The following is a 22,109-nucleotide window of genomic DNA, read 5'->3' as shown; positions in this document are numbered from 1 at the left end:
AAAGGTAGGCAAACAAAAGTGTTGAAAAGTCTTGCAATCCCCTTCCATATGATTCTCGCCTATCTGCAATTCCATAGGCAGTGCTGTATTGTCTCCAAAGCAAAAAGGCAGCGAGGGCAAGAAGGGTCAGCTCTGAACTTGGATCTCCAATGGTTCACTGCTATCCCACCATGAATAAAAAGCCAAAAGAAGAGAGTGATTTTTCTATTCCGGTGGGATTTCCAAAGCCTCTGCCAAAAAATTCTCTGTAAGTCAATCGAAATCTGAAAGTTCTCCCAATGAGGAGCTCTGGTAGGCTTCCAACCCCTAGAGTTGAGCTAGAATTTCCTGGCATTACTGACCATGTAACGAAAGAAGGGGATGTCCTTCTCTCGGTGCCCTTCATCTATCCATTCCCATTCCCTAGGGTCCCACTGCAAAAACTTAATTGGGACACCTCCATAGAGCCACAACCTCCATGAGCCAAGGGTGAGGAGAAGCGGGTCAGGATCCAAGTACCACTGTGAAAGAGATCCATGCTCCATGAAGCCCACTATCCTGACATGTTGAAACGATACCTCCAACAAGATATCGTTTGTGGATGTGGATAGCCTGCCCCTCCCCGCCTCCCTCCTCCCAGTTGCCTTCTCCTCCCTGGCAGCCCCTCACCACCTCCTCCCTCCCCGCCTCCTCCCCCCGTCGGCTGCCTCCTCCCTCTCAGCAGCTCTCCCCCGCCTCCTGCCTCCCCGCATCCTCCCGGCTGCTGCCTCCTTCCCAGCAGCTCTCCCTCTCATCCTCCTTCTCAAAGTCCAATAGTAGAATGGCCAATCTCTGGCGGCTTTGCATGGCCCATTCTGAGGCCTCCCAAAATGAGAAAATATTATCAAAAATACTTCGGCCATGCACAAACCCTGTCTGCTTGTCATGAATCAAATTTGGAAGAAAAACCTATAGCCGCAGACTGATGGCTTTTGCAAGAATCTTGTAAAAAGTGCCCAAAAGAGTGATGGGTCTCCATTGAGACACAAGATTCCTATTACCCCCCTTTGGGATGAGATGAATGAGACTGGATCGAAGCCCAAGGTGTACGGCAAAAGAAAGATCCTCCTCGAACCCAAAGCCAAAGGATTAGCTTTGAGAACAAGGGCTGTGGACTCGTGGGAGTCGAAAACCACTTGGAAGAATCCATGTCCCAAAAGTCGAATATCCCTGAGGTGAGGGGTGAGGTCTCTTGGTAATGCCACCAGCATCCAGTCTCTAGCCTGTGATCTAGAAGGGTGTGACCCAAAGATGCGAGCGAAAAGTGATGTGGAGCCCTCTAATTCCACATCTTTCTTGAGCTGCTGCAGCTCGTCTTCTGAAAAAATGACGGTTCTCGCGGCCGGTGGAGGTGGATGGAGATTGGCTGAATGGGGATCCATTCGCCAATCGATGTGAAAAGGCCGATTTCAACACTGAAAAAGCTCTGTCCGTGAAACTACTGCCCAGGACGCCCTGAACGCGGGCGCAAGAAGAAGGAGAAAGAGAGGGTAGGAGAGAGGGGAAGGGAAGGGAAGGAGAGGGGCAGGAAGAAGGAGAAAGAGAGGGGAGGAGAGAGGGGAGACGGAGGTAGGCTGAGGGGGAGGCGTGGGGAGCTGAGTTAGGAAGGAAGGGGGCAGGGAGGGAGAGGGAGGAGGTTTTTTTTTTTAACTCTTTTTTTTTTTCGGAGGGGTCACCTTGGGAGGGAGAGCAGCGGGGGGGAGAGCGTGGGGGAGGGAGGGGGCGGGGGAGGAGAAGGGGGCGGGGGGGCTGGCGGGGGAGAGGGAGGGCGGAGGAGAAGGGGGCAGCGGGGAGGTGGAGAGCAACAGGAGGGGAGAGGGAGGGCGAGGGAGGAGGGAGAGGGAGGGCGAGGGAGGGGGGGCTGGCAGGGGAGAGGGAGGGCAGAGGAGAAGGGGGCAGCGGCGGGGAGGGGGCAGCGGGGGAGGGGAGAGGAGAAAGGGGGCAGCAGGGAGGGGGGCAACCGGGGGGGGGGGGGGGGGGGTTGGCGAGGGAGAGGGATGATGGGGGAGGGGATGGGGGAGGAGAAGGGGGGTGGGGGGGCTGACAGGTCGGGGAGAGGTTGGGCGGGGAGGGAGAGGTAGGGGGTAGCGGGGGGGGAGAGGGAGGGCGGGGAGGAAGAAGGGGAGAGGGAGGGTGAGGGAGGAGGGAGAGGGGGTTGGCGAGAGAGGTGGGAGAGGAGGAGCAGCGAGGGGGGGAGAGGGGGGGGCAGCGAGGGAGAGGGAGAAGGAGAGGGGGCTAGCTCATAGAGGGAGAGGGAGAGGGGGCTGGCTGAGAGAGGGAGGGGGGGGCAATAGCTCACGGGAAGGAGCAGCAGCTCTATACCAACTATTCTGACTTACACCAACAGCTAATCTGTGAATACAAAAGTGGTCGACTCTAATTGCACATCATGAGATTGTAGGAAACGAAGAGTGTGCCAACTCTTATATATCAGACTATCACAAGGTCATATATTTGTTATGTAATAAGCTCACTTGTGTATTTTATGACAAATGCAAAGTAGTCTCACTGGAATGCTGCCAAGAGAGTCTTAAGGTACATTAGAGGTACAAGATAGTTTGGAATAGAATAAAAAGGAAGTCATCCAAGGTTGCACGGTACTGTGATAGTGACTATGCACAAGATCGTGACACCATGAGATTACTATACAAGGATATGCATTTTTCATTGGTCATCATGGTTGTCAAACAAATAGCCAATTGTTTCTTTGTCTTCAACTAAAGCTAAATATAGGGCACTCATAACAGGTGCATGTGATGCTATATGGCTCAAAAAAACTATTGTTAGACACATACTACTTTGATGTGTCAAAGCCAACAACAATATATTGTGATAATCAATATACTTTGATGAGTCAAATCCAACAACAATATAATGTGATAATCAATCAGCTCAAGCATTAGCCAAGAATCAAGTACGTTACTCAAGGACAAAGCAGATTGATCTTAGAGAGCATTTTATTTGAGAAAGAGTGTTACTTGGTGACATCACATTGCAACATTGGGATAGCAAAGAGAATGTTGCAGATATCTTTACCAAACCACTTGGGAAAGAGCTTTTCGAGGAACACCAAAAGCTCTTGGCTTGACTCAGAGAGGAAGGACATTCCCATTAATGGAGATTGATGGAATGTAATGTTCAGTCCTTCTTCCATTCCCCATAATCATCATCTTGAGGGAAGCCCTACTTCATGATGTTGATCTTGAGGGAAGGTGTTGAGGATTCATCTAAACCTCATGATCTTGAGGGAAGGCCTACTTCATGATGTTGATCTTGAGGGAAGGTGTTGAGGATTCATCTAAACATCAAAGTTATCATATGTGCATAGCATTAACACAAAGAGTGCAAAAAAGGCATAAGGGACCCTAACCCTACACCTAAAGGGGTATGTATATATTGGTCATTTTCAACTACTATAGTGTACAGTTCATCATTTGTGGTGTGCTCGCTAGCTGTGCCCTCTCTCCTCATCTTCACTCTACTCCTCTCCCTCTTCATATTTGTTCAGTTCATTGTGCCATCGCTCTCACCATTGCGATCTTTGTCGGCACATGTGTCCTAGACCTTAGACACTTCCATAGACTCGTTGGAATTAGAGTCTAAAGCTACCCGTAGTACTTTGGCATGAGGTATGTCTTACACATTAGTGCCGGTGGAAGGGGCTGGACGACACTGGTTGGAGAGCATAAGAAGGGCAGCAAGAGAGTTTAGCTAGCAGCAAGAAGGTTTGTATTTTGGGTCCTTCCAATATTGGTATGCTAAAGAAACACTCCAATCCCTCACTTTGCCAAATAAAATCCAAAATTAATTCCTATATATAGCTTACAACAAATTATACATGACGCATTCTATCTCCATTAAACATAACCTCATCTTAGATCGGCAACTCTAATCTATTGTTAGTATTGACTAAGTAGATCTTATAGTGGCATACTCCCTTGTCAGTGTTTTAGTTCCTTAATGGCACATTATAGATCGTGCTATGACCTTGAAAATTTCCTATTGATGAAATTGCTCACTTCCTACATCCTTACTACTTCTTTGTTTAGTCGACATGGGTATTTGCTTCTTGTCTCTTTGTGTCCACACCTTTCTTTATTTTGGCTCTCATCGTTTGCATGGTCTTTTGCTTCTTCTTCCTCCACATTTTTAGATAGCTTGTTCTTTTGTTTCTTCCCAAGCCATAGTGAACATGCCACCTCTACGAATCCTAGGCCTCTTGAGCCTTAGTTGTTGCGGTGGCTAATCTTACATAATTATCAAGCCAAAAAACTTCAAACTCTAACTTTTGAGCATTAAAATTGTATAACAACTAAAAGGCTTCATTTGGTTGTAATGTTCGTTCTTTTTGCAACATGATATTGAGTGACACTTTTTCCCTCCTACTTTGTCATGCGTTTTATTTAGATGCACCAAACCTGTGCTATATAGATGTCTCCTCTTGGACCTTATTAAACTCCTTGATATTCTTTAGTCTTTGTACGGGACAAGATAAGTACTTCTCCAAGCTTGGATGTATTAAGGCCTTGACAATGGTGCACAAGTATGTGCTTACTCCATGTTGAAGCTAGGTTGTTGCTAGCTCTTATATGGGAGGATAGCAATAGGTTGTCGCCAGCTCTTATACGGGAGGATAGCAATAGGGCAATAGGCTCAAATTTTTCTATACTGATTCCAATCTTAGTACCTTTTAGTACAAGATGGTGCTCTTATACCTCTCTTATACCACTCATTGTACATTGGATCTTGAATTCATAAGATTTAACTCCATTTTTTAATCTCCTTTTATTGACAATGGTGCACAAGTATGTCCTTACTCCATGGTGAAGCTAGGTTGTTGCCAGCTCTTATATGGGAAGATAGCAATAGGTTGTCGCCAGCTCTTATATGGGAGGATAGCAATAGGCTCAAATTTTTCTATACTAATTCCAATCTTGAATTCTTAAGATTTAACTCCATTTTTTAATCTCCTTTTATTGACAATGGTGCACAAGTATGTCCTTACTCCATGTTGAAGCTAGGTTGTTGCCAGCTCTTATATGGGAGGATAGCAATAGGTTGTCACTAGCTCTTACATGGGAGGATAGCAATAGGCTCCAAATTTTCTATGCTGATTCCAATCTTAGTACCTTTTAGTACACGATGGTGCTCTTATACCACTCATTGTACATTGGATCTTGAATTAATAAGATTTAGCTCCATTTTTTAATCTCCTTTTATTGACAATGGTGCACAAGTATGTCCTTACTCCATGGTGAAGCTAGGTTGTTGCCAGCTCTTATATGGGAAGATAGCAATAGGTTGTCGCCAGCTCTTATATGGGAGGATAGCAATAGGCTTAAATTTTTCTATACTGATTCCAATCTTAGTACCTTTTAGTACAAGATGGTGCTCTTATACCACTCATTGTCCATTAGATCTTGAATTAATAAGATTTAGCTCCATTTTTTAATCTCCTTTTATTGAAAAAGAAAGGAAGTTGGTCTAATCATCAAAATGATTACCATAGGAGTTATCCTAAGCAATAAAACATGCCCATCTCACTCCCAAAATTAAAAAAACATGCACATGACCCTAGCTTGTAGATGATATGGATGTAACAAAACCCAAACCTATTGTGGCATCATTCATCCTTGTTCCACTCTTCTTAGACCTTACACTCTATAGTTGTGATATGATTGATGACTGCTTCTACCATAGCCGTGATGTTTTGTTTAGAGAACTGACTTTTTGTGTAGGCACCTATAGCCACTAGACATCTCATATTGAGAACTCTTTTCCCCCACCTTATATATTTGTTGTTGTCACCGGGATGCCATGTAGCTACTCTGATAGTTCCAAATAAGCCAACAACGTGAGAGAAGAGGTGGATTGAAATATTGCATTGATAGAGAGAACACTCTTGTAGGAGTGTACAATGCCACAAATGGGACCCTTCATCTCATTATCCCATGCACATTTCATGACCATGAGTCCAACTCATAATAGAGTAGGTAAGAGTGGATAGCCTTGTTTGATCCCCATGTTACTAAGGAAGGGTTAGGACATTCCCTTTTTTGTCTTAAGTGAACACCTTACCTTCTCATAAAGGTGAGCCATTGCCGCTCAATATTCTTTCAGTGCCTCGAGGTTCTCTCTTGTATATGAACATAAGCTTTTGTGAGGGACCATACGACTCTCTTTCGTAACAAGGCGATCAATACGACTTTGTCGGGGTTTGAGTGTGGTTGCACACTGTGAGTTGATGTGGCAAACATGGCCACCACCCAAACTTGTGGCAACGCCTATTGCGCTCACGTAGGGCGACTGTGTTTACACCTTGATGGTGGGTTCAGAGATGGGGGTGATGCCCAAGCCTTGTGTGGGGTTGCTATGCCATGTTTAGACGAGGCGGCCAAAGAGGATGATCATTGGCATGATACCCATGCCCGCAAATTTTGCTTGGGCACAGACACCTGTTTGGGGTGAAATCACGGACGTGTACGGACAAAATGCAGGTGTGGGCACACTTTTTTTGGGGGGTGAAATCCAGAAAATCATACGCGCACGCGCGGACATAACTCTGAGATGACGTGTGCTGTCCACGTGCTAAGGCAATGTGTTCTCCCGCCACCACTATGATCAAATTGAGCTTGTTGCATTAGCTGTGCATTATAGCTAGAAGAAGAAGACGACGACTAGAAGACATGGCGGAAACAGAGCTGCCCCGTTCCCCTCCCCCAATTCGTCGCCTCGATGAAGCAGTCGTCAACCGTATTGCAGCTGGTGAAGTCATCCAACGGCCTGCTTCTGCCCTCAAAGAGCTCGTTGAAAACAGCCTTGACGCAGGTTCCACCTCCATCGCTGTCACCGTTAAGGATGGCGGCCTAAAACTTATCCAAATCTCCGACAATGGCCACGGCATTAGGGTGAGCTAAACGTTTTCGTTCCTATAGAAAGCGCGCGGAGTATTTGATGCAACCTGTCTGATTCGTTCCGTTTTCCCCACCACAGGAAGTATCATATGCAAACGATTGCCTGTCATGTGAAATCTTGTTTCTTTACGTGCATCTCGATGAAAGACTTCGCTCCTGAAAACTGATAAGTGGTTTGAATTCCACATGCAGTTCGAGGATCTACCAATACTCTGCGAGAGGCACACCACCTCAAAATTGAGTGCTTTTGAAGATTTGCAGAAGATACATACTCTGGGATTCAGAGGAGAAGCCTTAGCAAGCATGACGTACGTTGCGCATCTGACAGTGACAACAATGACACCTGATCAGACACACGGATACAGGTATGTAATTTTGTAATTGCCGTCAAAGATTGAATACATTTTGTCATGCTGATTTCATGGACAATGGCTTGCTTGGCCAGAGTTTCGTACAAAGATGGCATCATGGAAGGTGAGCCCCGACCTTGTGCGGCCGTCAAGGGAACTCAAATACTGGTATGGGACGGAGAATTTGAGGAATCTATTTCGTATTTATTGAATAGGAATTTCAAAAAAAGATTGCTCTGAAGCAACCTGATTTCAGGTCGAGAACCTGTTCTACAATGTAGCAGCTCGACGAAAGGCCTTCAAAAATCCAGCAGAAGAATATGGGCGTATACTAGATGTAATCAGCAAGTTTGCCGTTCATAGAGTTGGAGTGAACTTTTCGTGCAAAAAGGTGAGTCGCATGTCGGTTCAGGGGAGTGTAAGGATTTGAATGCAGCACGATGAGCGGCACTCCAGCTGAATCTGTCCTTTGGGAAATGATGGAAGCTCAGCATTAGTATAAGGATACTCATTCGACACATCTTTACATGTGTTGCCTGTATGTACACGCTGGTAATGATGAAAGTAGGCACACCATTGCTCACACTCCGCACTAATGCATGGAGAAATACAGTCCGAATGGAGGGAGAGCTTTCTTGTGAAGGGCTTTTCTGTGGCGTGGTTCTAATTTAGTTTTTTCCGTATGTTAGCATGGGGATAGCCGTGCAGATGTTCACACTGTGGTATCAGCTACAAGGACAGACGCTATAAGGGCTGTGTATGGCCCAAGCGTTGCACGTGAGTTGATTGAAGTTTCTGCTTCTGATGATGATCCATCCCGAGCCGAGTTCCAGATGGAGGGCTACATTTCCAGTGCCAATTACAGTGCGAAAAAAACACTTTTTGTGCTTTTCATAAACGGTAATGGTAACCGTTTCAGAAAGATTTAAAATTAGGGTTTGATTGAAAATGGCGTGAGAGTAAATTGAATTAATCAATGGGTGTTTCGAGTGCTTAAAAGGAGCTTTAATATGGTAGTGATGTCTTTCTTGACCTTGTTTCTCTGACCTGCTGATATGCATGACATTCGAACAAGGTGTGGTGCTTATCCTACGTTGAGTATTGCATGGATTCTTTCTTCTTTTAGGATATTTCTCCATGTACCTACGTCCACTCCAAGCCTGGACCTCAGGTCACACGTTTTGTGATTTTGAATGATATATCTTCATCGATGTATTCTCGTCTTCTCTAGGTCAATATAGGATTGATGTCCCTCATGCATAATGCCAACTTTCCTTTGGTTCATTCCATATCTTGTCTGTGGGAATGTTAGGGTCACTTCCCACTTCCGCACCTATGAGCCCCATATGAGGAGGACATGGGGGGAGGATGAGATACAATATAAGATGTGACAGAGGGGATCAGATTAGGGCTGTCATGTGGGCAGTAGACTGGCTGCCACATGGGCTGCAGACAGGCCTCATGTTTAGGTTAGGTTTAGGGCAGCCACATGGGCCACCCAGACCAGCACAATGGGCTGGCATTTGGCGCTGGATGAGGGCACACAAGCTGTGAGGTTGTTCAGGAGAAAGGTGCCAGCAGCAGAACCTTTAAGATTGCTAGAACTGTCTGGTCGGCCTGCCCTAGGTTGGCCACACTAGCCTGATTGGGTCGGCAGAACCACTGGCTGGGGTCGGCTAGATCAGGCCCCTGGTCTGCTGATACTGCAGGGCCTTGTGCCCTATAAAGAACCCTCTTGGAAGGCGTTCAGTCACTGGGCATTCCAGCCTACTCCAGTGTGCAGAACAGTAGCCTGCTGGATAGCAGAGGACTGGATTAGTGCAGCAGTAGAGGTTCTCATAGTCAGTTTGCAGGAGTCTTTGGATTGTCCAGGTGCTCACAGAGATGCAGATCGTCTTGCTGTATGACTGGTGCAGAGTAGGATCCACAGGGAGATCAGCGGCAGACTCACCTGGAGCAGCCACTGAAGTCTGAAGGAGATGTTGTACTTCGATCTATTATCTATATATGAAAATGTTTGACTCTACATCTGTGTGTACTCTTATATCTGAAGTTGCTCTCCGTCTATATATACAAGCACGTGGAGTGAGTTGGCATTTGCAGTTTTTGTTGTGGCATTTGCAGTTTTTGTTGTGAGACCTTTGAGACTTGTTTATTCCAGTTGTGTAGGGGTTGGCTGTGGCAAGCGATCCCTTTTGTCGAACATGGTATCTTGGAGATTAACAACAACAAAGCTTCCTACAAACTGAAGGGGGAGAAAAAAGGAAGAATTAAAGGAGGGCAGCAAGAGGGAAAGGGAGAGGATGGAGAGGGAAAGGGAGAGGGTGGAGAGGGAAAGGGAGAAAGAGGGGAAAGGGCGATGGATGCTGGCCTTGCTGAGGAGGAAGGAGCAGCCACATTCAGGTATGTTGTGTTGACTTGCAGTGAGTGCAGAAACGGGCCAAAAAACTTCAGGTCATCGACATCCTGCTATGGGATCCAGTTAAGTCATTCCGAATTTCGGTGGGCCAGGAAAGGTGGATGGAACCAGCTATCCACATGGAAAGTAAAATTTCATATTATTTAGTGTAGGGAAATTTGGGGCATGACGGGAAGGCGCAGAGCCTAAACATGTGACATGTTGGATGCCTCAAGGAAGATCTCGGTTCCGGCAGATCCAAATAGCATGAAGGGGTGGAAGTGGTACTGGATTGGTCCTCAGATCCCAAGGCTGAACAACACCTTACAACCTCCACCATAAATCTAACTCTACGCTCCACTCTTCAATATTACTCTTAAACACCGTCACACCTTAGCCTGCAAACTGTGTCTCAATGGGACATGGAGTCATCACTAAGAAAAATTCCTCTCTTACCACGTTGGCAGATGCCATGTTGGACTGTCCTCCTCCTTTGCTTGGTCAGCCTTTTCCTTCTTGCAATTGTTGGAGAAATGTCCACGCACACCGCAATAGAAGCACTTTTTCTCTCTCTTTCTCTTCTTCTTGTTCTCCCCGTCAGAAGAGTCCCCGTCAGTTTTTGAATTATTGGCATCTTTCTTTTATGTGGCTTCCCTTTGCCATTCTTGCTTTTGGCCATGAGAGTCTTTTCATTGCCATTGTGCCATTCTTGCTTTTGGCCATGACAGTCTTTTCGTCATTTCATCAATTTCATCATACAGCTTCATCTGGGCTTCTTCTAGAAGCAACAGCTGGCCCAATTCCTCAAACATAATTGGCCTTGCCCATTCTCCCACGGTGAGAGTTGTCAACAACCCTCAGGAGCTCTTTGGAAGCTTGCTGACCAGAAGTATGGCCCATTGGTTGTGGTCCACCCTGTGACCAATAGCTGCGAGCTGATGCATGAGAATCTTCACCTTCACAAGGAAGTAATGGGTTGTAAGATCTTCCATGCTTCATGTGCCGTATCTGCCAGGTGGATATGAGGTATCGCATCCACAATCCCTGATAATCATGAAAGAGCGAATGCATCCTTCAGATTGTAGAGATGGAGGAGCTCAGTTAAAGATGGAGCTTGATGGAGCTTGATGAGCGTGAAGTCACCAGGGAGTAAATACAAGCTTACACAAAGTCATGGAAGAAGCGGGCCCCCTGGGAGGTACCTAGCTTGCTCCAAGGGCAAGCAACATTAAACTGGGTTTCTAGGGAATGTACCCTTAATATACTTCATTGGAGAGTGGATTGCTTTGGGATGGTTGTTTTTTACGAGAATTCTTAGCTAGGTGGGAACGGAGAGTGAGAGCCTTCTATGCAGATAGAGGGTGATTTCCATTTCCTCCAGACCAATATTAGTGATAGAGGCTGCAGGAGATGTGGGATTTGGACATGGGGCTGATCTTTTTCTTGTAAAACTCCATTTCCCTTAACATCCTCTTCATAGATGTCCACTTTCTGCTGCGCGAGGTCTCTTGTGGCCCCTTTTTTTTAAAGGTAAATCTTGGCTTAAGATATCCCACCTTTCCAACAAGTTATGTCCCTCTTTGAACCATCCTTTTCCTTTCATCACTTTGCAAGGGATTGTATTGCTGTGGCCCCTTTTCTTTTAAGGTAAATCTTGGCTTAAGATATCCCACCTTTCCAACAAGTTATGTCCCTCTTTGAACCATCCTTTTCCTTTCATCACTTTGCAAGGGATTGTATTGCTGTCCATTTTTTTTTAGTTTGACCATATAAGAGATCTGTTTTTGATGAAGTTAACGTTGAGCTGCTCCAAGGGTTGGTCAGGAATCTCAAGGAGCTGGAGGAGACCAATATAAGTTGATGTTAATATTCATCAATTGAACATCAGAAGGTGGAAGAGGAGAGAAGAAAATTGCCAAAAAGTCAACCAAAATAGCCAGCGAGTGACAAAGCCAAGTGTGGCAACGTACAGTGACTTTTTTAACATGACGCGGATTTGTGTAGAACAAAGAGACAGCTTATGAATCGAAACAAAGGCAAAGCAAGAAACAAAGGATGAAATGAGCTGCAGCCAGAAGTCCGAGTCGAATGGACCAAGCTGCAGCATTCCGGTTGCTGCCAAAATCATAGGATAGGGAGTTTGCCCTTGCCCCATACTTGACATCCATACAAGACCACTGGCTGCACTACAGTCTGGAAAATAATTGCTCATACTCCATTTCCAGATATTAGATTTCCTGCATTTGTTTTGTAAGCTGAACATAGCTTTTAGGCATCCAAGTATCCTCTTTTCTACACATAGATTCCCTTTTTTGTTGTCCTCAAAATCAGTCCTACTACCTAGATACTTGTAAGATTTTACCACTTAGAGCTTGCTTCCATCAAATCTTTTTTCCCAATAATCATCATCTTGGGCTTGTCAATATTACAATCAAGCCTGTGTTTTTGCAGAAATGTGAGAGAACATTGAGGTGCTTTCGAAGCTGAGCTGCATTTTTGGCAAAAGGGACCACATTGTCTGTGTAGATAAGCAATAAAACCACTTGTCCTGAAATCTGGATGCCACCTCTGCTCTTTTGTCTTATCCATTCCTCTAGTTCATCAATGAAGAGTCCAAAGAGTGTGGGGGAGATGGGGCAGCCTTGTTTCACTCCTATGTCACTTGTAAAAGAGGCTTTAGGGGTGGAGTTTTTGATGGCATGTGTAAGCTCGGCTGGGACCCTTTCATACAATATCAAAGCTTTCTTGAATTCTACAAAGCAACAATACTTGCCCTTAGCTCCCTTTGTTATAGCCCTGAGAGTAATCAAGTGATCCATTATGGAATGTTTCGGTCTACCAACTTGAGGGGGGGCTTTAACATTTGAGAATTCTGCGTTTCCACCTTTGAAAATTGGGACCAAAGTATTTACTTGCCAAAATTGTGGGAAAGCCTCAGTTATATTTAAGATTTCTTGGATCTTTTGGTGGAGATTATCCCGACCCTATTTAATCATCTCGGCAAGACCTTGTGGGTCCTTTGCTTTTCCATTCACGAGACTTTGTACTTTTGAGAGAGGTTTATTAACGCCTGCAACAGGCCTATGAGACCAAAATATGAATATGTAATGAAAACCACCCCGTGTAGGACATTGGAGGTGTCCCCTAAAGTGCAAATGACATAAATGAACCAACTAAAAGTATCTGAGGTATGATGCTAAAATGCTGGAAGCTAATGAGAATTGGAGAGAGTGTTTCTAGGCACACTTTCAGCATGTACACATGATTTCCCTCCTCTCTGACTCCCTAGTTAGATCAGCAGCCTTATATGCAGGAGCCTTCTCGGCAGTGGATTTCACAGGATTTAAAGTGGTCGGGCTTTGAGAGGCTACTTGTCATGATGCTCTCTCGCATGATCTACAGGAAGAGATGCACACCACGTGTCACATGCACCCGTGCACTTGGGTGCAAGGTGACAACTAGCTTCATCGACAAAGTGCAGATAGTTCCTATGATAAGATATTGACATATGCTGTGACCCCATTGTGAGCCCTTGTCCAGGGACAGTGAGGCACGAGCTACGTGGTCAGTCTCTCAGCCTTAGGTCAAGTTAGAAATCAAGTCCTTGTTATCTAGTACCCACTGGAGACTAAGTGAGCTCCCCATCAAGGGAGAATGGGCTGGGGAAGGGCTGCCTTTATGTGCCCCTCCCTAGGCAGCAAAAGGCTTGGGAAGTGAGCCCAACCAGCCAGCAAACCAGCCGACTGGCTGGTCGGCCTGTTTCGTCTGAAGGTTGTCAGTTGTATTCTTTTGCAGTTCTCCAAGTATAAAGTTAATTCTTCCCTATTTGGGGAGGGGGGCCCTTAGTGGATACAAGGATCCGATCTGGTGTCGTCTACATTTTCTCTCTAATCCTAATCTCTCTCTCTCTCTCTCTCTCTCTCTCTCTCTCTCTCTCATGGTGCACACGCATACGCCTCACACAAAGGTTTAAAGTAGGTCTTGCTACGCATTACATGATCATTAACCGTTGCATGTTACATTGGTTTCAGAACTTCGGTCTATAATCCAGCTTAATTACCGTGGGTGCATGGTCTTGATGAGATCCGGAAAGGACACACAGACCAGCATCATGGAGCAGCAGAGAGAAGAAGAGCAAAGTTTCGACTAGGAGGAAGAAAAAGAAAGTACGCTTCCGCCAAGCACTCGAGCAATGTTAGAGAAGCTCATGGAACAGAATATATTCCTCTTGGCCCAGCTTGAATGGCAGTTGGGCGAAAAAGACAAGCACCCGGAGGACAGCTTGAAGAAAACAAAACTACGGAGGAGGACAAACCTGAAAAGGCAAGGGACTCTCCGAATTTGAAAAACTGCTCTTGTTGATGCACGAGGAGTGCAAACAAGAGGTGGCACTTCTGCACGACGAGATGGCCCGAGCCAAGAAGCACCATTGACTCGACCAGGAAGCCATGTTGCTCCAGCACAAACAGATGTTGGCCACTATGTAGGCTAGCATGAGCACTGCTTTCTCCTTGGGTTCGACCACACGAAAGGTTACTCCACTGGCCTGGTCCACTCCGAATTTCACAAAATATGACTGTAAGTGTGACCCCTTAGCCATTTTGTAGTTTATTCATCAATTTGTAGCTCATTTTCCATTAGCTCATATTCAAGACAAACAAGGCAAAGTCCACCTACTTTCTCCTCATCTGATTGGTGAGGTGGTGACCTGGTTGCAGCATTGGTTTAAAACTGAATCTGACCACACAAGTTACTAGTTTCAAGTGGGATACGTTTGTGATCGACCTCAAAGCTTGGTTTCTGCCACCTTAGTACTTGCTGAATCTGGAAGACGAGTTTTCTCATCTCGCTCAAAGTGGTCTGCCGGTATTAACCTACAGTAATAAGGTGATTACCTTGGCCCATTAGTTAGGAATGGCCGAGACCAATAAGCTCAAGCAGTTCATTAGGGGGTTGGACTCTAACATTCGATTCCCTGTCCCGAATTACAACCCGCTCACTTATGAGCGTGTGCTTACCCTAGCTTAGGATCAGGAAATGATGCTGAACGGGGGAAACCCTAAGCAAGTCCAACCAGGAGCCAAACCTCGCAGTAGTCCACAATCCCAGTAGGTAAAGACCCTTAGCCAAATGACAATAGCTTTCAGAAGAAGGACAACCAGCAGTCAGCTGGTGAGAAAAAGGAGTCTAAGCCAAAGATGACTCCATATGAAAAGCTAAGGCGGGCATTACGAGAGGATACTTATAGCCCGATGAATAGAAGCTGTACCACGCGAAGCATTGTGGTTTCCATTGCCATCACATTGCGGGACATGGAAAGAAGGATTGTGCAAATGGTTTGGTTGAGAAGGCTGCAAAAGTGCCAACTTCTACTGTTTCACTGCTTGGCACTCCAAGCTCCACCTACCACAACTACTAACGCAGTTCTACCTGCTTTCAATGCGGTACCCTTGGTGGTCTTTGAAGGTAAGGAGGGCATGCTTGTAGAGGAGTGTGGGGTAGAAGAGACCATCATGGCACAAATAGTTAGAGCACAAGTGAGGCAAAATCCATTGTATTAGAATGAAGGAATGACCTTCATTTTATAGAAAGAGAGGATGGTGTAGGCACCTCCCCATATGAGTGGCAATCAGCCCTTACATCAGTGGGATTGGCCTAAATCAAAGGAACCTCCCATGTGGGGACCTTTGGCTTATATCATCACTTAGGTCACACACTAGACACATCATAGCACTAGATGTGCCTCTACAACACACACACACACACACACACACTTTTAGCCAGAAAAGTTATCGAGACCAGAGGCTAGAGGCTAAGTATGGCGACGCTCAAAGACCATAGAGAAAAGGAGATCAAGAGGGCGAAGGGATGTCATAGGAGAGAGAAAGGAATTAGAAGTGGAGGGAAGGAAAAGGGAGGCTATGACACAAGGGGAAAGGGAGAGGGGGAAGAGAAGCATGTACATGATAGGAGGAGAAATGTTGAGATGTAGACATCAAGGGAAGTGAACCATCCTTTATTGGAAAGAAGGGATGAGAGGGAAATATCAAAATACTAGCTAGGTGGCTTTACAAGAATGAGCGTGTCTCATCAAGGAATAGCCCCTTCCTTTTATAGCCAAAAGAGGGGGTCTCTCCACATTAATGTATCCTCCCACATGCATGGTGTGTGTGGAAAAGTCTCCCATGTGGGCTAGGTGGTTACGCACTCTCAATTGTGTGCGACAACCCTTTGCCTCAATTTTCCACATAAATCAAGCCCCATATCTCAAGTCTATGATACTCCCTTGGTCTCTTTCCAATTTTATAATATGTTCAAATCTCTAGGAGGACAAGTGGAGGGTTGGCACAAGGAATCTTGCCACCTCATCCTACTTTCCCCATTATTTAACTAGCTCTCTTTGTCCTTCTATACCTCCCCCACATGGGCCTATCCCATATGGAGGGAATAACTCAATATAATAGCCATCTCCACCCATTTTATATTGCTTCTCCCATGGACTTTGAGCCATATCTCACTTAATGCATCCTAGGTGGAGGGGTGGCACATGGAGGAGCCATGCCACCTTGCATTTTATATTATTATTGTTATGGATTATGTACAACACACCTTATGGGTCCTTTTACATGGAAGGGTGGCACATGGTCATGCCCTGCCACCTCAACCTTGGGCCCTATGCACACCATATTTTATTATACTATGGCCACATATACAAACACACATACATATTAATGTCTTTTTCCTTAGACAATTTTATCCATAACAGTTTCCCCCCCCAGGCAGGGAATGCACAGCATTTCCATGCCTGGGACCATCACGCAGAAAGAAAGGCTTGAGGTAACGCTTGTTGATCACCTTCTTGCCATATGGGTCATGTAGCTCCTGAACTTGTACAGACCCATTGCTACGTTCTTTAATGACTTTGTATGGACCAGCCCATAGTGGTAGAAACTTCTTATCCATTTGGTGGTCCAATCTGTTATCAAAGCATAGCACAACAGCCCCCTCAGCAAAGTGTCTTTCCCATTCCTTGCGAATCTTAGCATCCAATCGGGCCTTTTGTCGATTCTTTTGGATCTCTGTTTGGTGTAGTGCAAGGCGTCGGGTCTCATCTAACTTCTCAAGTTGTACCAATCTGGCCTCTACATGTTCATCTTCTGTCATACTCTGTTCCTGTGCCAATCTCAAGGCCGGAATCTCTATCTCTAGTGGTAAAACTGCCTCAGTACCATACACCAACTCAAAAGGGGTGTGACCTGTAGATGTTTTATGAGTGATGTTGTAAGCCCACACGGCTTCAGTGACCTTCTGATCCCATTGGCTCCTATTCCCTGCGGCCATTTTTCCTATGGTTTTACAGAGGAGGCCATTGGTCCGCTCTGTTTGACCCATGGATGCTGGATAATAGATGCTAGAAGTGTGATGATCAATGCCCATGCGATCCATGAGTAACTCCACTGCTTCATTTAAGAATGGACTCCCATGGTCAGAGACTATCTCCATGGGTGTCCCAAACCTTGTGCAGATACGTTCAAAGATGAAATTTGAAACTGCCTTGCCATTTGCAGCAGAGAGGGCGATAGCTTCAGCCCACTTAGTGACATACTGAGTGGCTACCAAAAGATACTTCTTTTTGCGGGCAGTCATGGGCAAGGGTCCGACAAAATCTATTCCCCACTTCTGAAACGGATGGATGGACATCACTGGGTGATGTTGCCCGGGACGCAAATCCTTCCTACTGAAGAATTGACATGGTTCACAGGTTTTGCAATACAAAGTGACATCCTTGAACAAGGTCGGCCAATAGTATCCAGCATGTAAAATCTTCTTAGCTGTATAGTCACTGGCATAGTGGCCTCCACAAAATCCATCATGATAATGCTTCAATACCTTAGGCACTTCATCTGCATCAATGGCCCGTCTGAGTACCCCATCCATGCCTTGACGGTACAACACCCCATCAAGGAGGGTGTAGCGCCTACTATCTCTGCGGATCTTCTTTCTCTCATAGCTAGTACTTTCTGAAGGAAAGGAGAAAGCAGTCAAAAACTTGTAGATACCACCATACCATGGATCCCCAACTTCTATGGCGGCTACAAGGGTTACATCAAGGCACTCCTCTAAATCAATCAAAGCATTCTTCAAGTTGGAACAACCCCCTTTTACAATTTTGAAAGAAAAATCATATTCTTGTAGAACTGCCAACCATTTGGCCAACCGGCCCATGGGATTTGGTGATTGAAGAACCTGCTTTGCAAGACCAGTGCTAGTGAGTATAAAGAAGGACTTTCCAGCCACATAATGCTTAAATTTCTCAATGCAAAACACCAAAGACAATGCATGCTTGTCAGCCTCTGAATAGCGTCGCTCAGTGTCGAGCAATTGTCGAGAAGCAAATCGAACGGGATACATGAACCGATCCTCCCCTTGCTGGAGAAGAATACCTGTCAGAGTGTGCTCACCAAACCCAGGATTGATATAGAAGGTCTTTGACCAGTCTGGATTGCGTAGAATGGGTTCTGAAGCCAGAGCATTCTTGATTTGTGCAAAACCATGATCACAATCCTCATCCCAAGAAAAATCAACCCCATCTTATAGCATAGTCATGGGCCGTGTCAAAGCAGCATACTGATCAATGAAGCGGCGATAGTATCTTGCTAGATTGACAAATGAGCGTACCTGACGTTTGGTTGTAGGTGGGGAGAGTTTGAGGATGGCTTCTACCTTCTCGGGGTCAGGCTTGATGCCCTCGGATGAGACAACATGTCCCAATAACCTCCCTTGAGTAGCTCCAATGGTGCATTTCTCAGGGTTGAGACTGCCATTTGCATCATTGACCCTTTGGAAGGCCAATCTAACCTTCATGACGTGCTCCTTACGTGATGAGAATATACAGAAATCATCTAAAAACACCTCCAAGAAATCCCTTAAATAAGGAGCAAACACCATCTGCATAAATCTTTGAAAGGTGGCAGGAGCATTGGTGAGGCCAAATGGCATTACTTTGAATGCAAATGTCCCCCAGGGTGTGGCAAATGTGGTTTTAAGCACATCTTCCTCGGCAATTCTGATTTGATAAAACCCAGAGTAACCATCACAGAAAGTATACATCTCATGACCACTCACCTTCTCAAGAATGAGGTCTTGAAAGGGTAGAGGATGATGATCCCTCTTGGTGGCAGCATTGAGCTTCTTATAGTCGATGCAGACCCGCCACTTGTTCTTCTTCTTTGGGATGACTACCACTGGTGAAACCCATTCAGTATTGTGAACCGGAACAATAAACTCAGCCTCTACAAGCTTCTGCAACTGTGAGCGCAAAGCATCGCTCTGCAGGGGCCCTAATCTCCGATACTTCTGAGCCACAGGCTTTGCATCAGGCTTCAGCTCTATCTTGTGCTCTATGGCAGTCACATGGCGAAGGTGGTGGTAGCTAGTTGCAAAGAGGTCAGGGAAATCTTTGAACATTTCAAGAAACTCATCTTTCTCACCTGGAGTGAGATCTGGAGAAAGCATTGATTCGAGCTGTTGAGGACTAGCTGTTATCTTTTCTGCAGGTGGCAGGGTCGGAGACATCCCCATCATGTAAACTTCCTCCTCTGAGAATTCCTCCCCCCCGTCCGATTCTTATGGACTTAGACACTGAAGATGAGATAGTATCACTGTCATGCTCCTCTTCTTCTTCCGGTTCCATGGCACCAGGTTGCACAGGGATTTTCTCCTTGGAAGCACCAAAAGACATGTGTCCTGTCTTCCAATAGCTGACTGCATCACTTTTTCTCAACCATGGTCTCCCGAGTATGGCTGGGTAACTTCGGCCTGTATCTTCAATGTCCACTACATAGAAATTGACAGTGGTGGTCAACCCATTGACAGTGATGGGCAAATCCTCAATGACTCCCATGGTGGCGAGTCGTCGACCATCTGCTACCTTGATTCGAGTGGAGGAACGCCTTGTACATTTCAAATTCAATTTCTTCATGATTCGGGGCACCATGATATTACATGCAGCTCTCCCATCAACACACACATTTTTGACACGGCAATTATCTATGATGACATCTACTGTATGCGGATGCCGATCAATTTCTTCAGAGATAGAAGATACCTCTCGTACCTTTCTCTTTTTCTTGCTCTTCCTTGTTGAGAGACCTTGCTGCAGCTCACGTCTCACCTTAGGACTTAATGCTATTAGTTGAGGGAGTGTGATGCTCAAAGACCGATGAGCAAGGTCCTGAACGACCGAATAGTCCTCTTGCCCTGAGCCGATGGAAAAATCCGAGGGTGACCACTTACTCCTGCGAGATCTTTTACTCTTTTCTGTTGGTGGGTCTGCCATCTCAGCATCTGAGGGCTCTGAGAAGGACACCTTCTTCCTGGGGCGGCCCGGTCCACGGTTTGGAGAGGGGTCCGAGGTAGCACGACTTCTTTTCCCGAGGTCAAGGATCTCCACATCAGAATCCTCAGTGCTCGACTCACTTAGAAGATTCACCCTTGGAATATTGGGGCATTCTGTGCGATAATGACCCTTCTGGTGGCATTCGTAGCATACAACATTAGCACGATCTCTTGGAGGGCGGTTGGCTTGATTTCTGATGCCCACCATCTCAAGCCGAAGATCATTCAGGGCCTTGGCTAGGTCATTGACTTCAGGTTCTGTTGCAGGGGGGGCCTCTTTAGTTAGAGGGGCCACGGGAGTAGAGAGGAGGGGAGCTCGTGGGCGAGGCTGGGGAAATCTTCGAGGCGGAGGATGATGATATCCACCTTGTTGAGGGTAAGCATCTAAGGGAGGACCATACATTTGAGGTGGAGGCGGTGGATACATCCCTGATGAGGGGTGGGGGTATGCCCCTGAGTTAGACCCCCCAGGTTGTTGCAGGAATTGAGGGGGATGCGGAGGGACAATCGTCTTCTTTGAAGCGGGGTCAGACTGAACTTTATCAAACTTTTGAGCAATCTCATGCACTAGCACCATAGTTTCTGGATTCTCCCATTTAAGCTTGAGGCGGAATTCATCACTCGCTCCTGCTACAAGGTAGCCCAGCACATGCTGAGTCATTCCAGCTCGAAACCCGGCATTGTCCTCCTGTGTGGCAATCAAACGGTCCAGGAGCACGGCCGCTGGATCCACATATCGACGCGCCGTCTCACCTTCTGACTGCTTCAAATTTGCCACCTGCAGGTACACATTCTCCGGTTCCTCTTCTTTGCCGAAATACTCAATCATTGCTGCTGTCAACCTTGGCCAGCTTTGGCGAACATCTTCGGCTTGCTTCTCATACCACACTTGAGCCAAACCTTCTAGAAATGTGGGAAGAACCAATAGCCATCTGTCTTCAGTAAGAAAGTTGAGAGAAACACAACGGCGCTTGAAAGCCACAAGATACTCATTTGGATTTTCTTCTACCCGTCCACAAAACACGGGAATGTCAGCCATGCTTGGAAGATGGAAAAGAGGGGCTTATCTATGGACGAACAATAGTAAGAGGAAGCTTGAACTGAAAATCGGGTGAAGATACATCCAAAAAGCACACATAGGCAGGGTAGGGTGTGACTGGAGTAGTGTGAAATATTACACGAGAAGAATCTTCAGCATAGAATAGCACATAGACAATCTTAAAAGGACCAACCCTCATGATATCACATTGATCATTACACGCGAGGGTTAGAGGTGCGGCGTCGCATGAGGTTGTTCATCAAGGCAAACAAGAATGCCATGACAAATGTCAACAGTTGGAGAGCTTGCACATCACCTTCAGCTTCTTCCAGTTCTTGTAGTCGCCATTCTATTTCTTCAAGGGGTGTGCGGTCTGGCATCCTTCTTTTGAGCAATGTCCTTGAGAACCCTCCTGATAGTCTGCCGAAGTCGGTGAACTCGTATCAAGTATGCCCAACACTTAGTTTCATGATGACCACAACCTTTGCATTCCTTACAAATGATCACCCTCCTTCGTGGCTTGCGGCTTTGTTGGGGTGGCGCTTCCACTCGCGTCATGCGTGATTGAAGTACAAGCTTCACGTGCCAAGAAATCAGCAACAAGATTTCAAGCTCGAGGGATATGCTGAATTTTTACCTCTTCAAATTGGTTGCAAAGTTCCAAGGCTTGTTGATGTCGTGGAACCAAGCCTTTGCTCCGCACCTTCCACCTTCCACTAACTTGTTCACACACTAGTTGCGAATCTCCTTGCACCTCTAATTGCTTGGCATGATGTTCTTGTGCCTTTTGTAGCCCAAAAATGAGCGCCGAGTACTCAGCTTGATTGCAAGTACTTGCGGGTGAAGACTTGCTGTAATAAAACTCCTCACCCCCCGGTGAAGTGAGCTTCACACCCACGCCAGCCGCCTTGGTCGAAGGTTTGTAAGCTCCATCCAATTGAAGAATCCAAGATGTCATCACACCAAGACTAGAATTCGGACATCCCAAGTTT

General features: G+C 46.0%; 1 protein-coding gene across 1 annotated transcript in view; it reads left to right on the top strand.

The window, feature by feature from the left end:
• The first annotated feature begins 6,687 nt into the window (after positions 1-6,687).
• Positions 6,688-22,109, top strand: part of MLH1 (MUTL-homolog 1) — a 102,404-nt gene continuing 86,982 nt past the window's right edge. Inside the window, exons 1-5 of the mRNA XM_087373158.1 lie at positions 6,688-6,926; positions 7,125-7,297; positions 7,378-7,450; positions 7,539-7,673; positions 7,972-8,182. Of these exons, the coding sequence (XP_087229284.1) occupies positions 6,705-6,926; positions 7,125-7,297; positions 7,378-7,450; positions 7,539-7,673; positions 7,972-8,182 (814 nt within the window). The 5' untranslated portion in view covers positions 6,688-6,704. The remainder of the gene's footprint in view (positions 6,927-7,124; positions 7,298-7,377; positions 7,451-7,538; positions 7,674-7,971; positions 8,183-22,109) is intronic.

This window comes from Dipteris shenzhenensis, chromosome 4 (genome assembly GCF_047967505.1).
Source record: "Dipteris shenzhenensis isolate YYH24624 ecotype China chromosome 4, Dip_SZ_1.0, whole genome shotgun sequence".
NCBI lineage: Eukaryota > Viridiplantae > Streptophyta > Polypodiopsida > Gleicheniales > Dipteridaceae > Dipteris > Dipteris shenzhenensis.
Note: the sequence above shows the minus strand (reverse complement) of the source record. Positions and strands in the feature narration are given on the sequence as shown.